The sequence below is a fragment of the Nicotiana tabacum genome, chromosome 3 (genome assembly GCF_000715075.1).
Source record: "Nicotiana tabacum cultivar K326 chromosome 3, ASM71507v2, whole genome shotgun sequence".
Taxonomy (NCBI): Eukaryota; Viridiplantae; Streptophyta; class Magnoliopsida; order Solanales; family Solanaceae; genus Nicotiana; species Nicotiana tabacum.
The window spans coordinates 133,926,266-133,945,066 of record NC_134082.1 but is presented as its reverse complement, the minus strand read 5'-3'; the positions used below and the strand labels follow the sequence as shown (position 1 = coordinate 133,945,066).

Below are 18,801 nucleotides of genomic sequence, written 5' to 3'. Positions count from 1 at the left end.
ATGCTTTATTCAATTCTGTGAAGTCTACACACATCCTCCATTTCCCATTTTATCTTTTTGACCATCACCATGTTGGCTATACACATAGGGTACTTCGACTCTTTATGAAGTCGTTTTCTAATAGCTTTTCTACTTCCTCGTGGACACCATCACTAATAGTGGGATTGAATTTTTGTCGGATCTGCCTTACAGGGGGATAGAATGGGTCGATTTTCAATTTGTGTGTGGCAATCTCCTTGGGGATGCCCGGCATATCTGCATTAGTTATTAAAAATTGACTAAATTTACCTGGTTCTCGCAAATTGCATTCGATGTAGGCCTTTTTGATGGGTCGTTGGGATCTAATATAATGGGGTCGAGGTCCTCTATCGTTGAGTCTGCGGCTTCAACCGTTTCGGGGTCCATGATGACGTCCCTAGTCTCTTCTTGAGTCGACCTCGACCATATTGATTGCTATGCTTCTTTTTCCTTATCTTTCTTTTGTTGGGTTGTCGTGTTATCCATTGCGATGCAGTAGCATTCCGGGGATGTGCATTGTTCCCCTCGTATGCTGAATATTCCCCAAGGTATTGGAAACTTGATCAATTGGTACAGGCTGGAGGGGACGACTCTCATGGAATGTATCCATGGTCGTCCTATTATGGCATTGTATGCGGTGGCCTAGTCCATGATGTGGAACATTGTCTCTAGAGTTATGCCACCGGCTTAGACGGGGAGTGTAATTTCTCCCGATGTACGTTCAACTGCATTATTAAAATCGGTCAGTGTAATGCAGCGCACCACTATCTTGTCCTTGAGTCTCATCTAGGCGAGGACTCGGGGATGGATAATTCACGCTCCACTCCCGTTGTCTACCATGATGAGTTTAACATCACTATCTAAAATTTATAAAGAAATGACAAGAGCATCATTGTGAGGGAAAGTCAAACCTTCGGCATCTGACTCATCGAAGATAATACTTTCTTCGAGTCCATCATATCATTTGTGGGTGATCGATCTTTAGAACTTGTGAGTGGTAGTGAATTTGACGTCATTGATGGAGGCATCATCACTACCGCCAATAATCATATTGATGGTGCGAGCTGGTGAGGGAGGCTTCGGTGGGCCTTGACGTTCTTGACCCCTAGCGAAGGTGTTCTTTCCCTTGTCGATCAGTAGCTCTTTGAGGTGCCCTTGTTGCAACATGTTCACTACATCTTGCCTTAAGGTGATGAAATCTTCTGTTTTGTGTCTGGGTTCTTGGTGGAACTTGCAGAGGGTGTCAGATTTCCTGGTACTAGGATCAGACCTCATCTTTGGCGGCTATTTCACCTTTGTTCCGAATTTCTCCAGGGCGTAGACTATTTCTTTAGGCGAAACACAAAAACTATGAGCAGATAACAAGGGGTGAATACCTCTCTCATTCCTATAAGTCCTCGGCCTACATAGGCCATCATCATAGCGGAAGGGAGGAAGGGCGGGGGCCATGACGTAAGGCTAATGTCGTTCTCCTATTTGGCCTTGAGACTGGGTGATCCCTCCTCCCCCTTATGTTATCTTTTCGTTCTTTTTTGGCTTGGTTTGTACCGAGATGAGCCGTCGAGTTGGTCCATTGAGGTCATCATCATCTGCTCGGACTTCGGCATAGTAATTATGGATTTCATCCCAAGTTGTTGGAGGGTACTTCATTAATCGGCTCAGCAAATTTCTAGTCGTTCTTGAGCCTCCTCTACTCAAGCTGTTCTGAAAGGACGCAACCGCCATCCCTTCGTACACATTTGGTAAGGTCATCATCACCCTATTGAATTGGGCGAGGAAGTCCCTTAGCCCCTCTCCTAGGGATTGCTTGATGGCGAAGATATCGTTTACTCTTGTTTCGGCTTTCTTGGCACCAACATGCGTCGTCACGAACTTATCGTCTATTTCTTTAAACGTTTCTATGGAGCGGGCTAGAAACTATGAATACCATGTCAATGCCCCTCCAGTGAGGGTTTTGCCGAATTTCTTAGCAAAATGGAGGACACTTGTTCCTTGATGAGGTCGTTGCCCTTCACGGCGGTGACGTAATGAGTCACGTGGTCTTCAAGATCGGTTGTCTCGTCGTATATCTTGAGATATGATGACATTTTAAAGGTTTTTGGTATGGCATGTTGGGCCGCTTTCTCGCTATACAGTTGTTCTACAAATCTGTCGGCGTCTCATTTCGGCATTAGCTTGGGGGTGCCCGATATCTTTTTGACTTGTTCTTGGTGTTCTTTCATTTGGTCTCTGAGCGTTTTGTTTTCATTATACATTTTTTCCATTCATTTCAAAATAGCGGCGAGGACGCCTTCACCTGCATTATCAGTAACATTGTGAGTTATACCTAGCATTGGAGGGTCTGGTTGATTGCCTTGTTCATCTCCTCGTTTACCACGTGGGCTCTCGTGGTTTCTACAGTCGTGCATGGGGCTTGTTTGTTGAGCACGCTTACTAAGGTAGCAGTCAGCCATACTTCGAGGAGCTTTTTCATGGCAGGTGGTATTCCTTATCCTGCGAACGTGGAGGCCCCTTTTTCATTTGGTTTCGTTGTGTTGCAGTGAGGGGAAGGCCACCTCTCATTCCTGGGGGAGACAGTGGGCTTCACATCGTCGCCTAGTGTCTCATAGATCATTGATAGCGTTCACAAGGTTACTGGAGATTTCACCTATCGCCCTAGTTTCGTTTCCTTGGTTACCTGCTATGAGAATTTCTATATGAGCAAAAAGGAGAAAAGCTTTGTGTCTCGCTAGGTTAGAAAATCACATAGGTTGTAGACCTATGAAAGCTAAAAGATCGGCTAAGAAATCCCCACAAACGGCGCCAAACTGTTTGAACCAAAATTTAGATCTGATTTAAACAACTAGATTTAATAAAATAGAGTCAATCCTAGCCAATATTAATGTCCAAAATATATTTTAACCGATTTTGTAGTAAGATGATACGTATATTATCTAGTTAGCAATAAATGACGATAACACTAGCAATATTGAATGACCTAAAAAGAAAGGAGATAGCATTAAATAACAATAAATAACAATGAATTGCATTTAAGTAAATAAGAACATGTGAGTCACCCGAGAAAGGGTGAGATCCGTGGATATTCTTTCTGACAATGATGAATGATTGATAAGCCTTTGAATATTTGGATCGTTCTTGGATCGTGGGGAGAAGTTAGACAAGAATCTCAAAAAAAAGGTATAGTTTATATGTGTGCAATAAAGCAAGATTCTACAGAGAGTATCAATGTGTTCTCTTACAAGTGAATATCTCATGTCCCTTATCGTTCTGTCTCTTTCTATTTATAATTGAACATATACCTAAAAGTCCTAATAATACAAGTATGGAGAATATCCACTGGAATATTTTCTTTAGTGTCTTATCCTAAAACTAGTTGTTATTTCTCTGTTTAAGATGAATGATCGTCCTCGACCTTGATCTGCGATGACTCTTCGACCCCGCCTTTCATCTCTTATGAGACCACTTCGACCTTGGGCAGACCTTTGTCGAAGTCATACTGGGGACATGCGGAAGCCCTTGAAGGCCCTTTTTAATGCTGATAGGGTCTAATCATATCAAAGATAAGTTTTGGCTCATACACTAAGTGCAAATATATTTGAAGTATCGTGCTAGGTGTAGGTAGGTTCCAAATGGTTGTGTTAGGCGTCGATAGATTCCAAGTGGGCCTACAAATCTCCGCAGGAGATACGAGTTAAAATAGCACGGGCTAGCCAGTTTTCGGACTGGTCATTCAAAAACAGTCAGTGTTTGCCAAGTCATTGAAAAATAGCCACTACTTTGCTGCAACAGAGACCGGTCCAGCATAATATACTGGAGTTCGGTGCACATGTATATGAACTTCCAGCATAGTATGCTGGACCGGTATACTTTGTTGGCTCCAGTATAATATACTGGAGTTCCAGTATACTTTGTTGGAACTCCAGTATAATGCAGTATATTTTGCTGGCTCCAGTATAATATACTGGAGTTCCAGCAAAGTATACTGGAACTCCAGTATATTATACTGGAGCCAGCAAAGTATACTGGAACTCCAGTATATTATACAGGAGTTCCAGTATATTATACTGGAATTCCAGTATATTATGCTGGAGTATTTTTCGGATTTTGAATAGTGTTTTCGTGTAGATTATCTTTACATGAAAAGTGGCTAAATTTCAATGACTTTTGAAACTGTAGCTATTTTTGAATGACCACTTGTAAATCTGGCTATTTTTGAATTTCTCCCAGAGATACGGTTGACCGGAAGATGCGAACCTCACTGTAACATTATTTATCACTACCAACTAATAATATATACAAATTCGTACATATAAATGTCCACATTGCTCCATCTTGTTTCGAGTGAGCTATATTTTACCTGTATGACATACAGTTTACTATTCTCCTCAAAATTTCTGAACATCTTTTTCCACTGATTAATGATCTGTTACACAACAGAACAAATATTTGACAGCAGAGTGAATAGACCTGGTCGAATTTAATTTCTTAATGCATTTTTAAACTACCCTGATACTGGACTTTCAAGGCAAATTTGGTTATCAGTGTGTGTGTGAAGACAGCATAGTTCACTTTAACGAATATTTAATTTTTGTCTGTAAGGCACTGTTAATGGCGAGACAAAGTTTCAACATGTGAAGAGGGTGGTTATGGTTACCATAACTATTACTGAGATCACAGCTTTTGAACTTCCCTCCAAACTAGTGAATAGCAAAAGATTATCAATATTGAGCAAACAAGAGGCTCAGAGTTCATGACTGAAAATATATTTTATCTTAATAAGCCAGATTCTCCTCACTGTAACAGTTGAGCAAGTACGTCGGATCCTGAAAATTAACCAGCTCAAAGATGACTGATCTATGTGGCCGGAGCTAAACAGCCAGAATAAACTCCAGTATGAAAGCAAAAAATCTTTAAGCTACCAGTATGAATGCTACTCTATTGACAATACGTAGCAACTCTGTGATTTCAAAAGAAAGGCAAGATGGAAGAGCAAACTGTAGTACAAAAGCTTTAATAATAGCTTAAGTTCTGCTGGCAAACGCAACAGCTTCTTCATGTGAAGAGCTGTAGAATGAGCTCAATTTAGTTATAGCAAGTGCTTCTCCAAACAGTGATGCCCTTGTAGATTTTGTTATGTGCACTTCAACATAATCACCAATCTTTGGGTTTCGCTTCCCATTATTATCAACCTTATCTGGGATAGGCAGGTTAGTAAATGATACCCTATGGCCTCTGTCGCTCTTGCCAATTAACTCTGTGTCTGGGGCTCTCTTATTGGGCCCTTCAACTAACACAAGTTGGAGAGTGCCAATTTTAGAGTCATAGTTCTGACCTGTACTCCCACGAAAAGCCTCAATTAATTCTGTGAGCCTCCTTTGCTTGACATCATCAGGAACATCATCAACATATTTTCGGTGGGCATGTGTTTTCTCTCTCATGCTGTAAGCAAACATGTATGCCATATCATAACAAACAGCCTTTACGAGGCTTAGTGTGTCTTCGTGATCCTCTTCCGTTTCTCCACAGAAACCTGAAAGTAATGTGTCAAATTAAGAGCCAAATAAGTCATATCGTATAGCTCCCATATAATGTCATCTGCCTATTAACTATGAAAAGTTTGTCCTCTCATGACATTAGAATAATTCAAGAAATCCTACATCAATTTCTCAATGTGAGAAATCGGGAAGCAGAAGTATTAGCTCGTCTTATGTAAATATAAAATACTGTAGCAACTCTTTGAATAGTCAAATAATTTCTACATCTTAATCTAAGATAAATCAATATGAGAAAGCAAAGTCTCCCAGAAAAAGACTAGCATTCTTAAAAAAGGAATAAAGTAAAAAGATGAAGTATCATAAAATAACCAGAAAACAAAGACACAAATATTTCCCGAAAACCCAAAGTAACAGACCATGTCCGATTATAGTATATTTAGCATGCATGTTCAGCCTTAAGTGAGGTCCCAGTAATTAAGAAAACACAATGGATAACAATCTTACCACATATGAAGTCACTGCTTATGCCCATGTCAGGTATTATATCTCTTATCTTCTTCACAAGATCTAAGTATGCTTCTCGAGTATATCCACGACGCATCCTTTCAAGCACGGCACTGCTGCCTGACTGTGCTGGCAGATGAATGCTTTTGCAGATATTGTACCTGTCGCGCATTACGTACAGCAAATCATCTGGAAAATCTTTAGGATGTGGGGAAGTATATCTGAACCGCATTTCAGGAAATTCTGTCGCAAGTCTATCTAGGAGATCAGCAAACCGTAGACCCACATGTTTTACTTTGCACATGCTAGAGAATCCATCACTAAGTTCCCAACTGACTGCTGGTTCAGCCGGATTTTCAACTCCAGATGTATCATTATAGCTATTTACATTCTGGCCAAGAAGTGTAACCTCTTTGACTCCCTCTTTCCAAAGTTCAGCGACCTCTTTCACAATTGATTCCACTGGGCGAGACCGTTCTCTCCCTCTAGTGAAGGGAACAATGCAGAATGAGCACATATTATTGCAACCCCTCATCACAGATACAAATGCAGATATAGAATTTTTGGAGATGCGAACTGGATTAATATCCGCATAAGTTTCTTCAAGAGAAAGTAGAGTATTGATACCTTTTTGACCATAGTCCACCTCTTCCAACAGGCGTGGCAAGTCTCGATAAGCATCAGGTCCACAAACCACGTCAACCATCTTATCTGAATCCAATATTTTGTCCTTCAACCTCTCGGCCATACACCCCAGCACAACTACTTTGGGAGGATGGGTGGACTGTGACCTTCCAATCGCAACATTGCTCTTCCATTGTCTCTTAAGAAACCAAAAATAATTGAGCCTCTGCCAGACCTTATGTTCTGCATTGTCCCTTATAGCACAAGTATTTATAAATATTATCTCAGCATTCTCTGGGACTTCCACGCTTTCAGTGTATCCAGCATTTTTCATGATAGATAAAACAATCTCCATATCATTGACATTCATTTGGCATCCATAAGTTTCATGATAGATGCGACCTCTTGGCATAGCATCAGATATCATCACAGGCCTACAGCAAAAGAAAGCCCAAATATCAGTTTTCTCTGATAAATTTCAGAGGCACTATCAATGAATATTAAGTTATAAATCTTCAAGTGAAACAAGAAAGTTGGAAACACAAATCACTATCATATAAAATTGCTGATAGATCAGACTTTAGTAGCTCTACCAACTAAAGTATTGAATTATCCCACTTTGAACAAAACAGAGCAATATATTTTAGAATTTTCAAGTCAAGACATTGTAAATAAAATACAACAACAACAACAACAACAACAACCCAGTATAATCCCACAAAGGGGGTCTGGGGAGGGTAATATGTACGCAGACCTTACCCCTACCCCGAGGGGCAGAGAGGTTGTTTCCAGGAGACCCTCGGCTCAACACAGCGACAAGAGACGATATATTAGTACTATCAATAGACTCATAATAAAATAACATAAAATAACATAACATAACATAAAATAAAAATAACAGCAATATAAGAAATATAGGAAGTACGAAAAAGATGGAAGATATAATAATATCCAGCAGATAACGCCCTGCATCAGTAACTGACCAGTAGTATCCTAAGACTAACTCCTAACTGGCTAGTCTCACTCTAGTGCGCTGTAGAAATACTCACAACTTCCCCCTAGCCTACAACCTTAATCCTCGACCTCCACAATTCCCTGTCAAGGGCCATGTCCTCAGTAATCCTAAGTCGCGCCATGTCCTGCCTGATCACCTCTCCCCAATACTTCTTAGGTCTCCTTCTACCTCTCCTCGTGCCCACCACAGCCAGTCGTTCACACCTCCTCATAGAATGTTTTAAATTTTCCTACAGTAGGACATAAAACTCTAGGTCTAGATAGTTTTGGATCAACTCTTGAACACTTTTCTGCTTCCCTTCAGTTTGAATAGTTGGATATCCATGCAATTGTTTGCTCAAATAGCTCCTAAAGTTTTTATGGAGCTCTAGATATATCAAAGATAAGTGGCCACCAGATGACAGCACTACAAACAAACTATTCAATAAGTTTATTCTACTTTAATAACAAATTGCTAGTACGGATGACCTCAATTTCTTCATGCCCCTCTTTTCCTTTCCATTTTCAATTCCTATTCACGCTTTTCATCTTATCACTATTTCACTATTACTTTCTCCATGTCAATTTATATCACACACTTTTCTTATTAGTTCGTTCCAAAATGAATGGAACATTTCTATATTTGGAGACAACTTAACTTTAAACTTTCCATTTTACCCTTAATGAGAAACTTTTATAGCCATATACAATTGTTATGACCCCACAAAGTTTTTACCCTTTAAGCCTTTATTTCAAAAGTTCTTTTTTCTTAAACTCTGTGCCGAGTCAAACTACGTCACATAAAATTGAAACGGAGGGAGTACTTAGTTTCAACTTTGCACTAGCAACTGCGGAACTTAGTTTTAACTTGCACTAGCAACTGCAGACTTGACGGACAAGATGCACATTAGATGAAAATCTATATCGCGATTAAGGGCAAGATGATAAAGATGAATCCATGACTTCTACAGGATCAGAAGCATCATTATGAGATGAGCTAACAGGTTATAGTGAGGCCCTTTAGCATGGATGAACGGGGTTATCATACATATGTGCTGACTTCGAGGAATGTGAAACGTGTATAGCAATTATTAATTCCAAAATGCCACACACTATTATGGCAGTTAAGAACCTCACAGGTACTCGTGAGGGCCTATACAAGAGTGGTGCCACTGTTGGTTCTCCAATGGACCAAGGGAGCATTCATATTAAGGATATATAGTAGTTTTAGATGGATTTTTTTCTCGACAGCGGGACAGCAAACGATTTGACTTCAGGTTTCCACCCAAACAAGGTTGAGCCTAACATCTCAAAGGCAACCTCTTCGTTCAATTAGGAGGGCAAATGCTCAGAAAACATCAAAGCACCCGCTACCTTTGGGATAGGAGCAACTTATGGAAGCTAGGCTGAAGTAGAGGCATGTAATTCCATGTAATGTCTGATTTGGTTGAAGTTAAAAGGGGAGATGTCAGATGAATGGAAGTAAGGATAGAAAACATTCACTTGGTCCACAAGGAAGTAAAATTGGAGTAGTTGGATACCTCATATGTTGCCTTTTAAATCCTTCCAACATTGAACAGACAGGAATAAGGATATCAGTTTTACCTATCTTCCAACTATACCAAACAATGGGAAGTAAATCATCAATGCTTCACTGGAAGATAGTAAAATCAGTCAAAATTCTCTTCCTTATCTTCCTCTCCTCTTCCTCCAATCAAACAGACTGTCAGAGGTTCAACGGGAACAACCATGCAAGCCCTTTATCCCTCACAACATAAGGCTGCTTAAAGCATGCCACTCAGACTGTAGTGAACTATCAAACATAGAGCTATTAGGTTAACAAGGGTAGTCAACAACTCGTATCTGGCAAGTTGCATTCACGCCAATCCCCCCCCCCCCTTCCCCGAACACTGAACTATTATGACTTATGGCGCATGACAAATCAAACAAGTTGGTGCTCAGAATTGATCTGCTTTCTTAAAAACACCGAACAAAAAACTTTGCTTAAGTATCATTATGAAAACTGTTGAAATTTAATTAATAGTCAAAAACTCTCCCTAGAACAGTATAATGTGAACTACCAGAGATGCTTTCCTACGTACCATTTCCGACAACCTCATCTCCCTCAACAAGAAACAACCCCCCGGCGACCAAACCCCAGTAAGTAATTCCGGCAGCCAATCATCCACGCGCCCCCACGCGTGAAGCAGACCCACTTTTCTCCGGCGAGATCTAAGCCACGCGCCAGCGCGTGTGGCTTTTTCCGACCACTTTTCAAATTTTTTTCTTCACTCAGCCCCTCACCAGCCTTTTCCGACCAGACCCATACCATTTTCGCCAAAAATCTCCGGCGATAGAAAACCACTTCCCGGACCACTTTTTCAATATTTTTTTTCTTCTCCCAGCCTACTCTCCAGACTTCTCCGACCATTCCCATTACAGTTTCACCAAAATTCTATAACTTTTCTATTTTCCGAAGATCGAAGACAAGATTACGGCGACTTTCTAAAAGCTTTCACTGCTGATAATTTCAGTTGCACTTCCTGTCTAACGGGAAAATCATACAATGAGGGAGAACAATATCATCTATTTTGCAATGGGCTTCAAGTCATATGAAATTGAGAGATGCTCAACAAATGCTGAACAATGGTTTGAATGGACAGAACGAGGAAGGAACCTAATCAGAAGGACTACATTAAGCAGAAAGACAATGGTGTGGTTATGCGAAAATCTAAAGGAAGCTTCGAAGGTGAAAGGAAATCATGTGAAAAGATGGAAAATCAAGGATCATTTCTCAGAAATTTTCTGTGCAAAGAACTACAACAAAGATGGTCGTTATATAACCATCATTAAAATCCAAGGCAGGGGAAGATCAATTATTATTGTTCCAGAGGCGGAATTCAATTCAGGTTGGTCAGATATTGCAGCAAAAATAGAAAGGTTCATTAATGGCGAGGTACGGAGGAATACCATTAGTGCTCCAAAAGTCATTGAAGAAGGACTTCTGTACTCAAACACAGTCAGAAATCATAAGAAATGAAGGAAGCGGAGGTCCAACAAGAAGGAAACATTATTCACATTTCTGGAGATTTAACACACAATGCTTTGCTAGACAGGTGCCTGGTGGGATTCTTTCCAGAAGAAAGCTCCGAAATTGCAACTTTATCGGAAGTTCGTAAATGGTCAGCAAATCTATGGAAGCAAGCACATGGAATCAACATTTACGAGATGCACCAGAATAGGTTTCTCTTGGAATTCTCTTTGAAACTAATCGCCGACCATGTACTGAGAAGCGAATGGTATTGGAAGAAACACAAAGTTAAGCTCCAATTGTGGAATCCGATAGTGGGATCTGTTCCAAGAAATAAAAAGATGAATCAAGTATGGATTAGACTAGTAGGGCTTCCACTACATCTATGGTCTCAAAAAGTATTCAAAGAAGTTGGGGAATTTTGTGGTGCCTGGATTGAAACTGAGGAGGAAATAGAACTAAAAAATCATTTGAAATGGGCAAGAATAAAGGTGAGAGGAGAAGGATCTACAATACCAAAAACAGTGAAAATAAAATGTGAAGGGATAGTCTTCGAGATTCAGATCTGGTGTGAAGCTCCGGTGAGAACGTACAGCAGTGTAAACGGAGAAATCAATTGTACGAAAATGAGTACAACACCAGACAAGCAGCCAACAGGGGGAGGAGCTACATGTATTTGGATGGGACATGTGGGTAGTTCTGATGAACATATAGAGGCCATGTTTTCTACAACAATGGAGGCTTGTTGGGCTCATGAAGGTGCCAATGGATTTAGAGAATTGGGCCATGAATTTAAAATGCTTACACTAATTAGCCTTAGTCCAATTGAGGCCCAAGAATTTCAAGAAATTGAAGAAGTCTAAGAATCCATTCAAGATTAGGATTTCTTTTCCTTAAAGATTGGGATTTCTTATTTCTTGTTTCCTAGGAATTTAATTTTTGTTTTAGTAGGGTTATATTTGTAGTTCTAGTCAAATTAGGATTGTTAGTTGGTATCCCATTCCTACTAGAATTCTTTTTCCTATTTTAGTTAGGATAGGTTTTCTTAGCCTTATTCTTATTCTAGTCTAATTAGGATTAGTTTTCCTTAACCTTACCAATTTTACTCATTGTAAGGCCTATTTAAAGGGCTTAATATGCTGAAAATAAACATTGGTGATTAGTTTTTCTAAGCTATTGCTTCAAAAACGTAATTTATTTTATATTTCATTGTTCTTCCTTTATTCAATTCTTCTTGCAATCTTGCGGGATTGGGGAACGTGTGGGTGAGGTTTCTTTCCATCTTACATTCTTCTAACGTGAGTTTGAAGAACGCTTTCGCTAGTTTTGTGAAAAACTTTAGCGGGGTGCTTTTGTTTTTCTCTCTTCTTTGTACTTGAGAGGTGCAAAACCTTGAAAGTACATCAAGTTCAAAGCAGGTTCAGCCTATTCCTAATAGAACAAATGACCAGTCAAGTGACTCTTTAATGATTACTAATAGGGATCCGCAGCACTACAACAGAAAGGAATTAGGTCCTGATTCATTGGCCCAAATTATATTCGAAGAGAAGGCATTCAAAATACCATTCACAAAGCAAAGGCCAGATCCTTTTAAAGAAGAGATAACAGCTATTCAGTTCGAACCTTCTGTGATAAATCATATAATCACCTTTTTAGAGAAACCAAAGGAAAACAACAACATCGACAGCTCAGAAAGAGAGGAAGAAGAGAGGGAGGAGGATGGAGATAAAGAAAATCAACAAGAAGAAACTCCTCAAGACAATGCTATGTTGATTCTTGCAGAGCACGAAGGAAAGGGACATAATTCACAGGACTACAACAACATACACATGCAATCAAAAGAATCTGATATGTTTGTGGACTGGGCAATTGAAGAAGTTGTGCCTCTAAACCATCAAAACTTAGAGGCAGAAGAAGACCTGGAATTTGAAGCATCAATTTGGGTGCATCAGAATATTATCAGACTGAGCAAAGAATTTGGGGTTGATTTTAGTGGTTGTGAGAAAGAAGCATTGGAACTTTACATGAAAATTGACAACAGAAAGCAAGCGAACAAAGGGAAAGAAGTTACACAGGTTGTCCAGACTTCAAAGAAAAAGGGATTCAAAGAGCTGAAAGGTTTGGATATTGGAAGTAATTTCAAGAGCAATGGAACTAGAAGCAGGGGGAAACATTATCAGTCATAGCCAATGTTAGTGAACATCATAACATGGAATGTCAGGGGACTTAATAAAGTCAGGAAAAGGAGATTGATTAAAAAATTGATATTCAGTTGGAAGGCAGAGATCTTTTGCTTTCAAGAATCTAAAATAGATTGTAAAAGAACTATGGGGTAATAGATGGGTGAAGTTTGCTCAGCTGGAAGCTAGTGGGAGTAGAAGGGGTATTATAGTAATGTGGATGGTAGAACAAGGAAGGGGGAGGTATGTTGTGTTGGAGCACATACGATTACATGTAAATTTTCAGGTAAGACTCAGGAATACACATGGCATCTTTCAGCTGTGTATGCTCCTAATGATAGAAAAAAGAGGGAGGAAGTATGGTGGGAGCTAGCAGGTACAAGAGGTCTCTTTAATGGACCTTGGGTAGTATGTGGGGACTTCAATACTGTAAGGTACCCATCAGAGAAGAAGAATTGTCCAAGATTCACAAGAGCTATGACTGATTTTTCAAACTTTATTGAACACATGGAACTGGTAGACGTCCAATTATCAGGAGGAGAGTACACATGGAGAAAAGGTGACAGACATATAATAGCAGCCAGATTGGATAGATTCTTGATTTCTGCTGACTGGAATGAAAACTTTAGAAACATAAAACAATCATTGCTTCAGAGAGTTACCTCAGATCATTTTCCATTGATGCTGCAATGTGGTAGTTGGAATCCATTTAAATTATACTTTAAGTTTGAGAACTGGTGGTTGCACACTGAAGGATTCAAAGACAGAATTGAAGAATGGTGGAACTCCTTCACTTTTGAAGGAAGGCCAGATTTCATTCTAACTTTGAAGCTTAAAGCCTTGAAGACAAAGCTAAAGGAATGGAGCAAAACTCTACAGGGCAACTTAGCATTACAGAAAGCAAATATCCTCAACCAACTTGCAGAGCTGGAGGAGTTACATGACCAGAAAAGCTTGACAGAGGAGGAAATATTCACAAAATCATCATTGACTATGGAGTTTGAGGAGATTGCAAACAATGAAGAAGTAGCATGGAGACAGAGATCCAGAGCCCTCTGGTTAAATGAGGGAGACAGGAACACAAAGTTCTTCCACAGAACAGCTAATGCTCACAGGAGATTTAATAATATAGATCAGTTGATAGTAGAAGGGGAATCTCTGCAAAACTCGAAAGATATCAAGAGGAAGGTGATCTGATTCTATCAAAATCTATACACAGAAGAAGAGGAGTGGAGGTCACTAGGTTCCATCAGAAACAACCAGATGATTACAACAGAGGATAACTCAATGCTGGAGAGTCAATTTGGAGAACAGGAAATATGGGATAGTGTTAAGACATGTGCAGGTGACAAAGCACCAGGTCCAGATGGGTTCACAATGGCCTTTTTCACTACTTGCTGGGATGTGGTTAAAAAGGAAATAGTAGCTGTTGTTCAAATTTTTATGTGAAAGGAGTTTTTGAAAAGAGCCTTAATGCCACTTTTGTCGCTTTGATTCCTAAGAAGCTGGGGGCCAAAGAACTGAGAAATTTCAGGCCTATCAGTCTGATAGGCAGTATATACAAAATTATCTCCAAATTACTAACCGAGAGACTAAAAAAGGTGGTCAACAAACTGGTGGATTCTCAACAAATGGCTTTCATAAGAGGCAGACAGATCATGGACGTTGTCCTTATAGCTAATGAATGCATTGATACAAGGAAAAGAAGCAAGGAACCTGGGATTCTATGCAAGCTGGATATAAAGAAAGCATATGATCATTTAAACTGGAAATTTCTCTTTGAAACACTAAGGAGAATGGGCTTTGGTGGAAGATGGATTAATTGGATGAAATACTGCATCTCAACTATAAGTTTCTCGGTACTCATCAATGGAGAACCAGCTGGTTTCTTTCCATCACAGAGGGGTCTGAGACAAGGGTATCCCCTTTCCCCTTTCTTATTCATTATTGCAATGGAAGGATTGAACGATATGCTAAAACGAGCATGGACAAACAATTGGATCAGAGGCTTCAAGGTGAACTGCAGGGCGGATAGCAACATGAGGATTTCACACCTGCAGTATGCTGATGATACTTTGGTGTTTTGTGAAGCTGATAGAGAACAATTGAAAGTACTAAGGGTGATATTCATTCTTTTTGAAGCCACTTCTGGACTACGCATAAATTGGTACAAAAGCTTCATTTATCCGGTAAATGAGGTAATGGAGCTACAAAGTCTTGCTGATATTCTAGGTGGGAAGGTAGGTCAACTGCCTACTGTATATCTGGGGATGCCATTGGGAGTTAAGAGCAAATCTAAAGGAATTTGGAATAGTGTGCTTGAGAAGTGTGAAAAGAAGCTAGCAAATTGGAAGAATCAATATCTATCTATGGGGAGCAGACTAACTCTAATTAATTCTGTACTAGAAGCCATGCCTACTTATATGATGCCTCTATTTCCAATCCCAGTCAATGTAGCGAAGAGAATTGATTCTTTAAGAAGAAACTTCCTATGGGAAGGCAACAGTGAGAAGAAGAAGTTCCCCCTGGTTAATTGGAGCTCTGTGACAACTAGCAAAAAGGAAGAGGGACTCGGAATAAAAAACATAAGAGTTCAGAATCAGAGTTTGATGATGAAGTGGCTATCGAAACTTGAAGCAGATGAACAATCACTATGGATGAAGGTTGTTACGGAGAAATACGGAACGGAAGGAAAATGGACAACCAAATCAGTGAGAAGCCCATACGGTGTCAGCTTGTGGAAATCAATCAGGAATCTGTGACCAAAACTGATTAACAAATCCAAGTTCAAGGTAAGAAATGGTAGGAAGATTTCACTATGGGATGACAATTGGCTAGGTCAAGGATCATTGAAGGATCTCTTTCCTGACATATATTCTTTGAATCAACAACAAGTAACATTACATGAGGCATGGACGAATCAGGGATGGAACCTTACATTCAGAAGATTGCTAAATGATTGGGAGATTGAAAGAGTAACTGACTTTTACAATACTTTGGAGCTATTTCGTGGTATCAACTCTAATCAAGATCTTATTGTATGGCGAAGGAACAGGCAGGGGAAGTTTTCTATTAGATCTGCTTAAAGGAATTCAACTTGTCAAATAATCGGGTTGGTTGTTGGCCATAGAAGATGATATGGAAAGTAAAAATTCCATACAAGGTTGCTTGCTTTACATGGTTATTGGCAAAAGAAGCAGTACTAACACAAGACAACTTAATCAAAAGAGGATTCCACCTGTGCTCTAGATGTTACTTATGTGGAGAGAAGGCGGAGACAATTAACCATCTTTTTTTGCATTGTAAATTCACTGTACAAATATGGAGAATCTTCATCAGCTTACGGGGAATTTCATGAGTAATGCCGGGAAGAATTAATGATGTTCTAAATTGCTGGAATAAAGAGGGCAACATTACTAGTTATAAAGAGAGATGGAAAATTGTTCTGGCATGCGAAGGCAGAGGCGGATCCAGGATTTGAAGGTTGCGGGTGCCACTATACATATGTAGCATACTTACATATGGGCACATAACTACCACTAGCCAAAAAGACCGAATAGGAAGAATGGATGATTCAGTTATTTTTGGTTAATCCAATTTGGTCTTTTTATTTAAAAGAGGAAAATAAGTTCGATTTTAGTTCAACTTTTTTACGCTTGATTTAGTAATTTCTAGATAAAAGTACAAAAAAAAATATTTCATGAAAGTACGCCTGCAATTAGAAAATTTTCTTAAAGAGTAGCTTAATTACTATATAATTTTTGTTTGATTTGATTAATGATCATAATTCTTGGGTTAATTTTTCCAATTTAATTGTTGCATTATATGATAATTATTTCCAAAGCCAAAATTTTAAAGTTATCAATCTATGAGAACCAACTTAAAACCTCTATTAATCAAGATATTTTTTTCAAAAGCCAACAAATGATACTGCTCAAATTATATTCCAATATATAAATTTATGTTGTATCACTAGAAAGAGATAAACTATATATTACTTAGAATTTTAAAATTACGCATTGAAAGAAATTTCTTATGAAATAAGACATAATTGTAGGATGCAAAATGAAGGCTAATATAATGAAATTTAAAAAGAGAAAGAAGATAGAGGGAATTAGTAGCAAATAACAGGAAGAAAAAATAGGTGGGGAAAATGAGGAAAAGAAAAGGAAGAAGAAATGAGGACCCAAGGCCCAACAGAGAATATAGGAAATCTAGGGCTAATATGTAGGAAAAACACGGATCCGTGCAGTACATTAGAGACTTCACCAGTAACGTCTGAACCATGGCACCCACATGTCATTTGTGTAAACCGGGTGCCACTTTATATATATAACACATTTTTCATATATATCAAAATAGTTATTAAGAATTTTTGCCGAGGTGTGCGGGTGTCGTGCCACCCCGATCCAACAAGGTAGATCCGCCCTTGCATATGGTGGACAATTTGGGAAGAGAGAAACCAAAAATGTTTTAAAGACAAGTCCAGTAACATCCAGAAGATAAAGATGAAATGTTTGGCGCTTTTCTATTTTTGGTGTAAAGGAAAGTTGTTGGAGGATCATGAATCCATTTTTGATGTTCTAGATTCCTTGTGAGATGACCAAGGATATTTAATGTTTATTTTTCTTTCTGGGCACTTTCCTTGTAAATATGGGTGACTTCACCTTTTTAGCGAAGTCTTTCTATTAATATATAAATATGTTACCTTCAAAAAAAAAAAAAAACTTTGCTTGCTGCAAGACCCCGAGAACTCGACGAAGCTTAAAAATTAGACAAACTGAAGCTCCAAAGTCTAAAGGGTCGGCGACTTGGAAACAACAACAAAATTCATGTCTCGTACTAGTTTTTAACAACTTCGTGGAAGCAATGGACCAACCTGACTATGTGAAATGTTAAAGATACCATGCTTATTAAATGATAATCGAATTCCACTCATACGTGACCCCAATATGTTTGCAATCCAAAAAAAATGCTTGCAATGCGACATAAGGCTTGTACTTTGATCCAATCATGAAAACGAGAAGCTAATCCAAGATTTTAAACCAAAGGATACCGAGTACTTCTCTTAGAGTCCTTGCATTAAAAAACATAACTTTTTAAGAAATTGTTTTAATATCTATGGATTAAGCAGAGAACTTACTCGGATTGAACATCGGAAGCAGAAACAGTGGGAGCAGTAGCTTTGGGAATGAAGTGGTGGAGGCTTGGAATTTGGTCCTTGCTGGGTAAGGAAGAGCGAGATTGACAGTTGGAGAAGTTTCTGGAAATCTTGAGAGAGAATGTCGAGCTCCTTCGAAGAGCGGCTGACGTGCGGCGGCAGGAGGAGGATTGATGTTGGTGAAGCTTAGAGGAGAGGAATCTGACGTGGAAGGAAGTGTACTGTTTGGGGAATTTGATGCGTATAGCGCAGTGAGGCTGGCTCAATATAGTCGATAGAGAAGATAGAGACGACGCCATTTTTGGTTGAGTTGGAGAGTGGTGTCTTTGTTGTGGTTGAACTAGTACAGCGTGGATAGGGCTACGAATGGCCACAACCAAACCGGCGAGCTGGGTTCGGCGGCTTTGGCTGTGCAAAAAGTCCAAACCGCTAATTTACATTCCTTCTAATGGGGAAAAGTGACAAAAATGATCACTTACGTTTGGGGTAATGTTTAAAATAACCTCTAAACTATATTTGTGATTAGTTTCGGGGAAATTGTGGAGATCGAGCATTAAGGTTGTAGGTTAGGGAAAATTGTGATGTCTTTTTTACAGCGCACTAGAGTGAGACTAGCTAGTTAGGAGTTAGTCTTAGGATGCTATTGATCAACCACTATGATGGGTTTTATCTGCTGTGTATTAATACCTTATATCTTTCTCGTATTTCCTATATCTCTTATATTGTTGTTACTTTGTTTTTTATGGCATTTATGTTATGTTATAGATTTCATGGTACTTTATGTTGTTTTATTAT

At 39.2% G+C, this 18,801-nt stretch overlaps 1 protein-coding gene across 1 annotated transcript; it reads right to left on the bottom strand.

Annotated features, from left to right (window-relative positions):
- Positions 1–4,740: 4,740 nt before the first annotated feature.
- Positions 4,741–18,494, bottom strand: LOC107818346 (CDK5RAP1-like protein). The gene is made up of 3 exons (XM_016644345.2): positions 17,989–18,494; positions 6,018–7,075; positions 4,741–5,548 (listed from the first exon to the last, which is right to left on the bottom strand). The coding sequence occupies exons 1-3, from the start codon at positions 18,303–18,305 to the stop codon at positions 5,040–5,042; spliced, it is 1,884 nt and encodes a 627-aa protein (XP_016499831.1). The 5' UTR covers positions 18,306–18,494; the 3' UTR covers positions 4,741–5,039.
- Positions 18,495–18,801: the final 307 nt, after the last annotated feature.

Bases quoted from the DNA above. Each gene is read 5' to 3' on its own strand.
- LOC107818346 (XM_016644345.2), bottom strand. From the start codon at position 18,305: ATGGCGTCGTCTCTATCTTCTCTATCGACTATATTGAGCCAGCCTCAC. The intron at 7,076-17,988 runs GTAAGTTCTCTG...CTTTTGCTGTAG, and splicing joins GCTTCCGATGTTCAATCCGA to GCCTGTGATGATATCTGATG. The intron at 5,549-6,017 runs GTAAGATTGTTA...CATTACTTTCAG, and splicing joins AAGCAGTGACTTCATATGTG to GTTTCTGTGGAGAAACGGAA.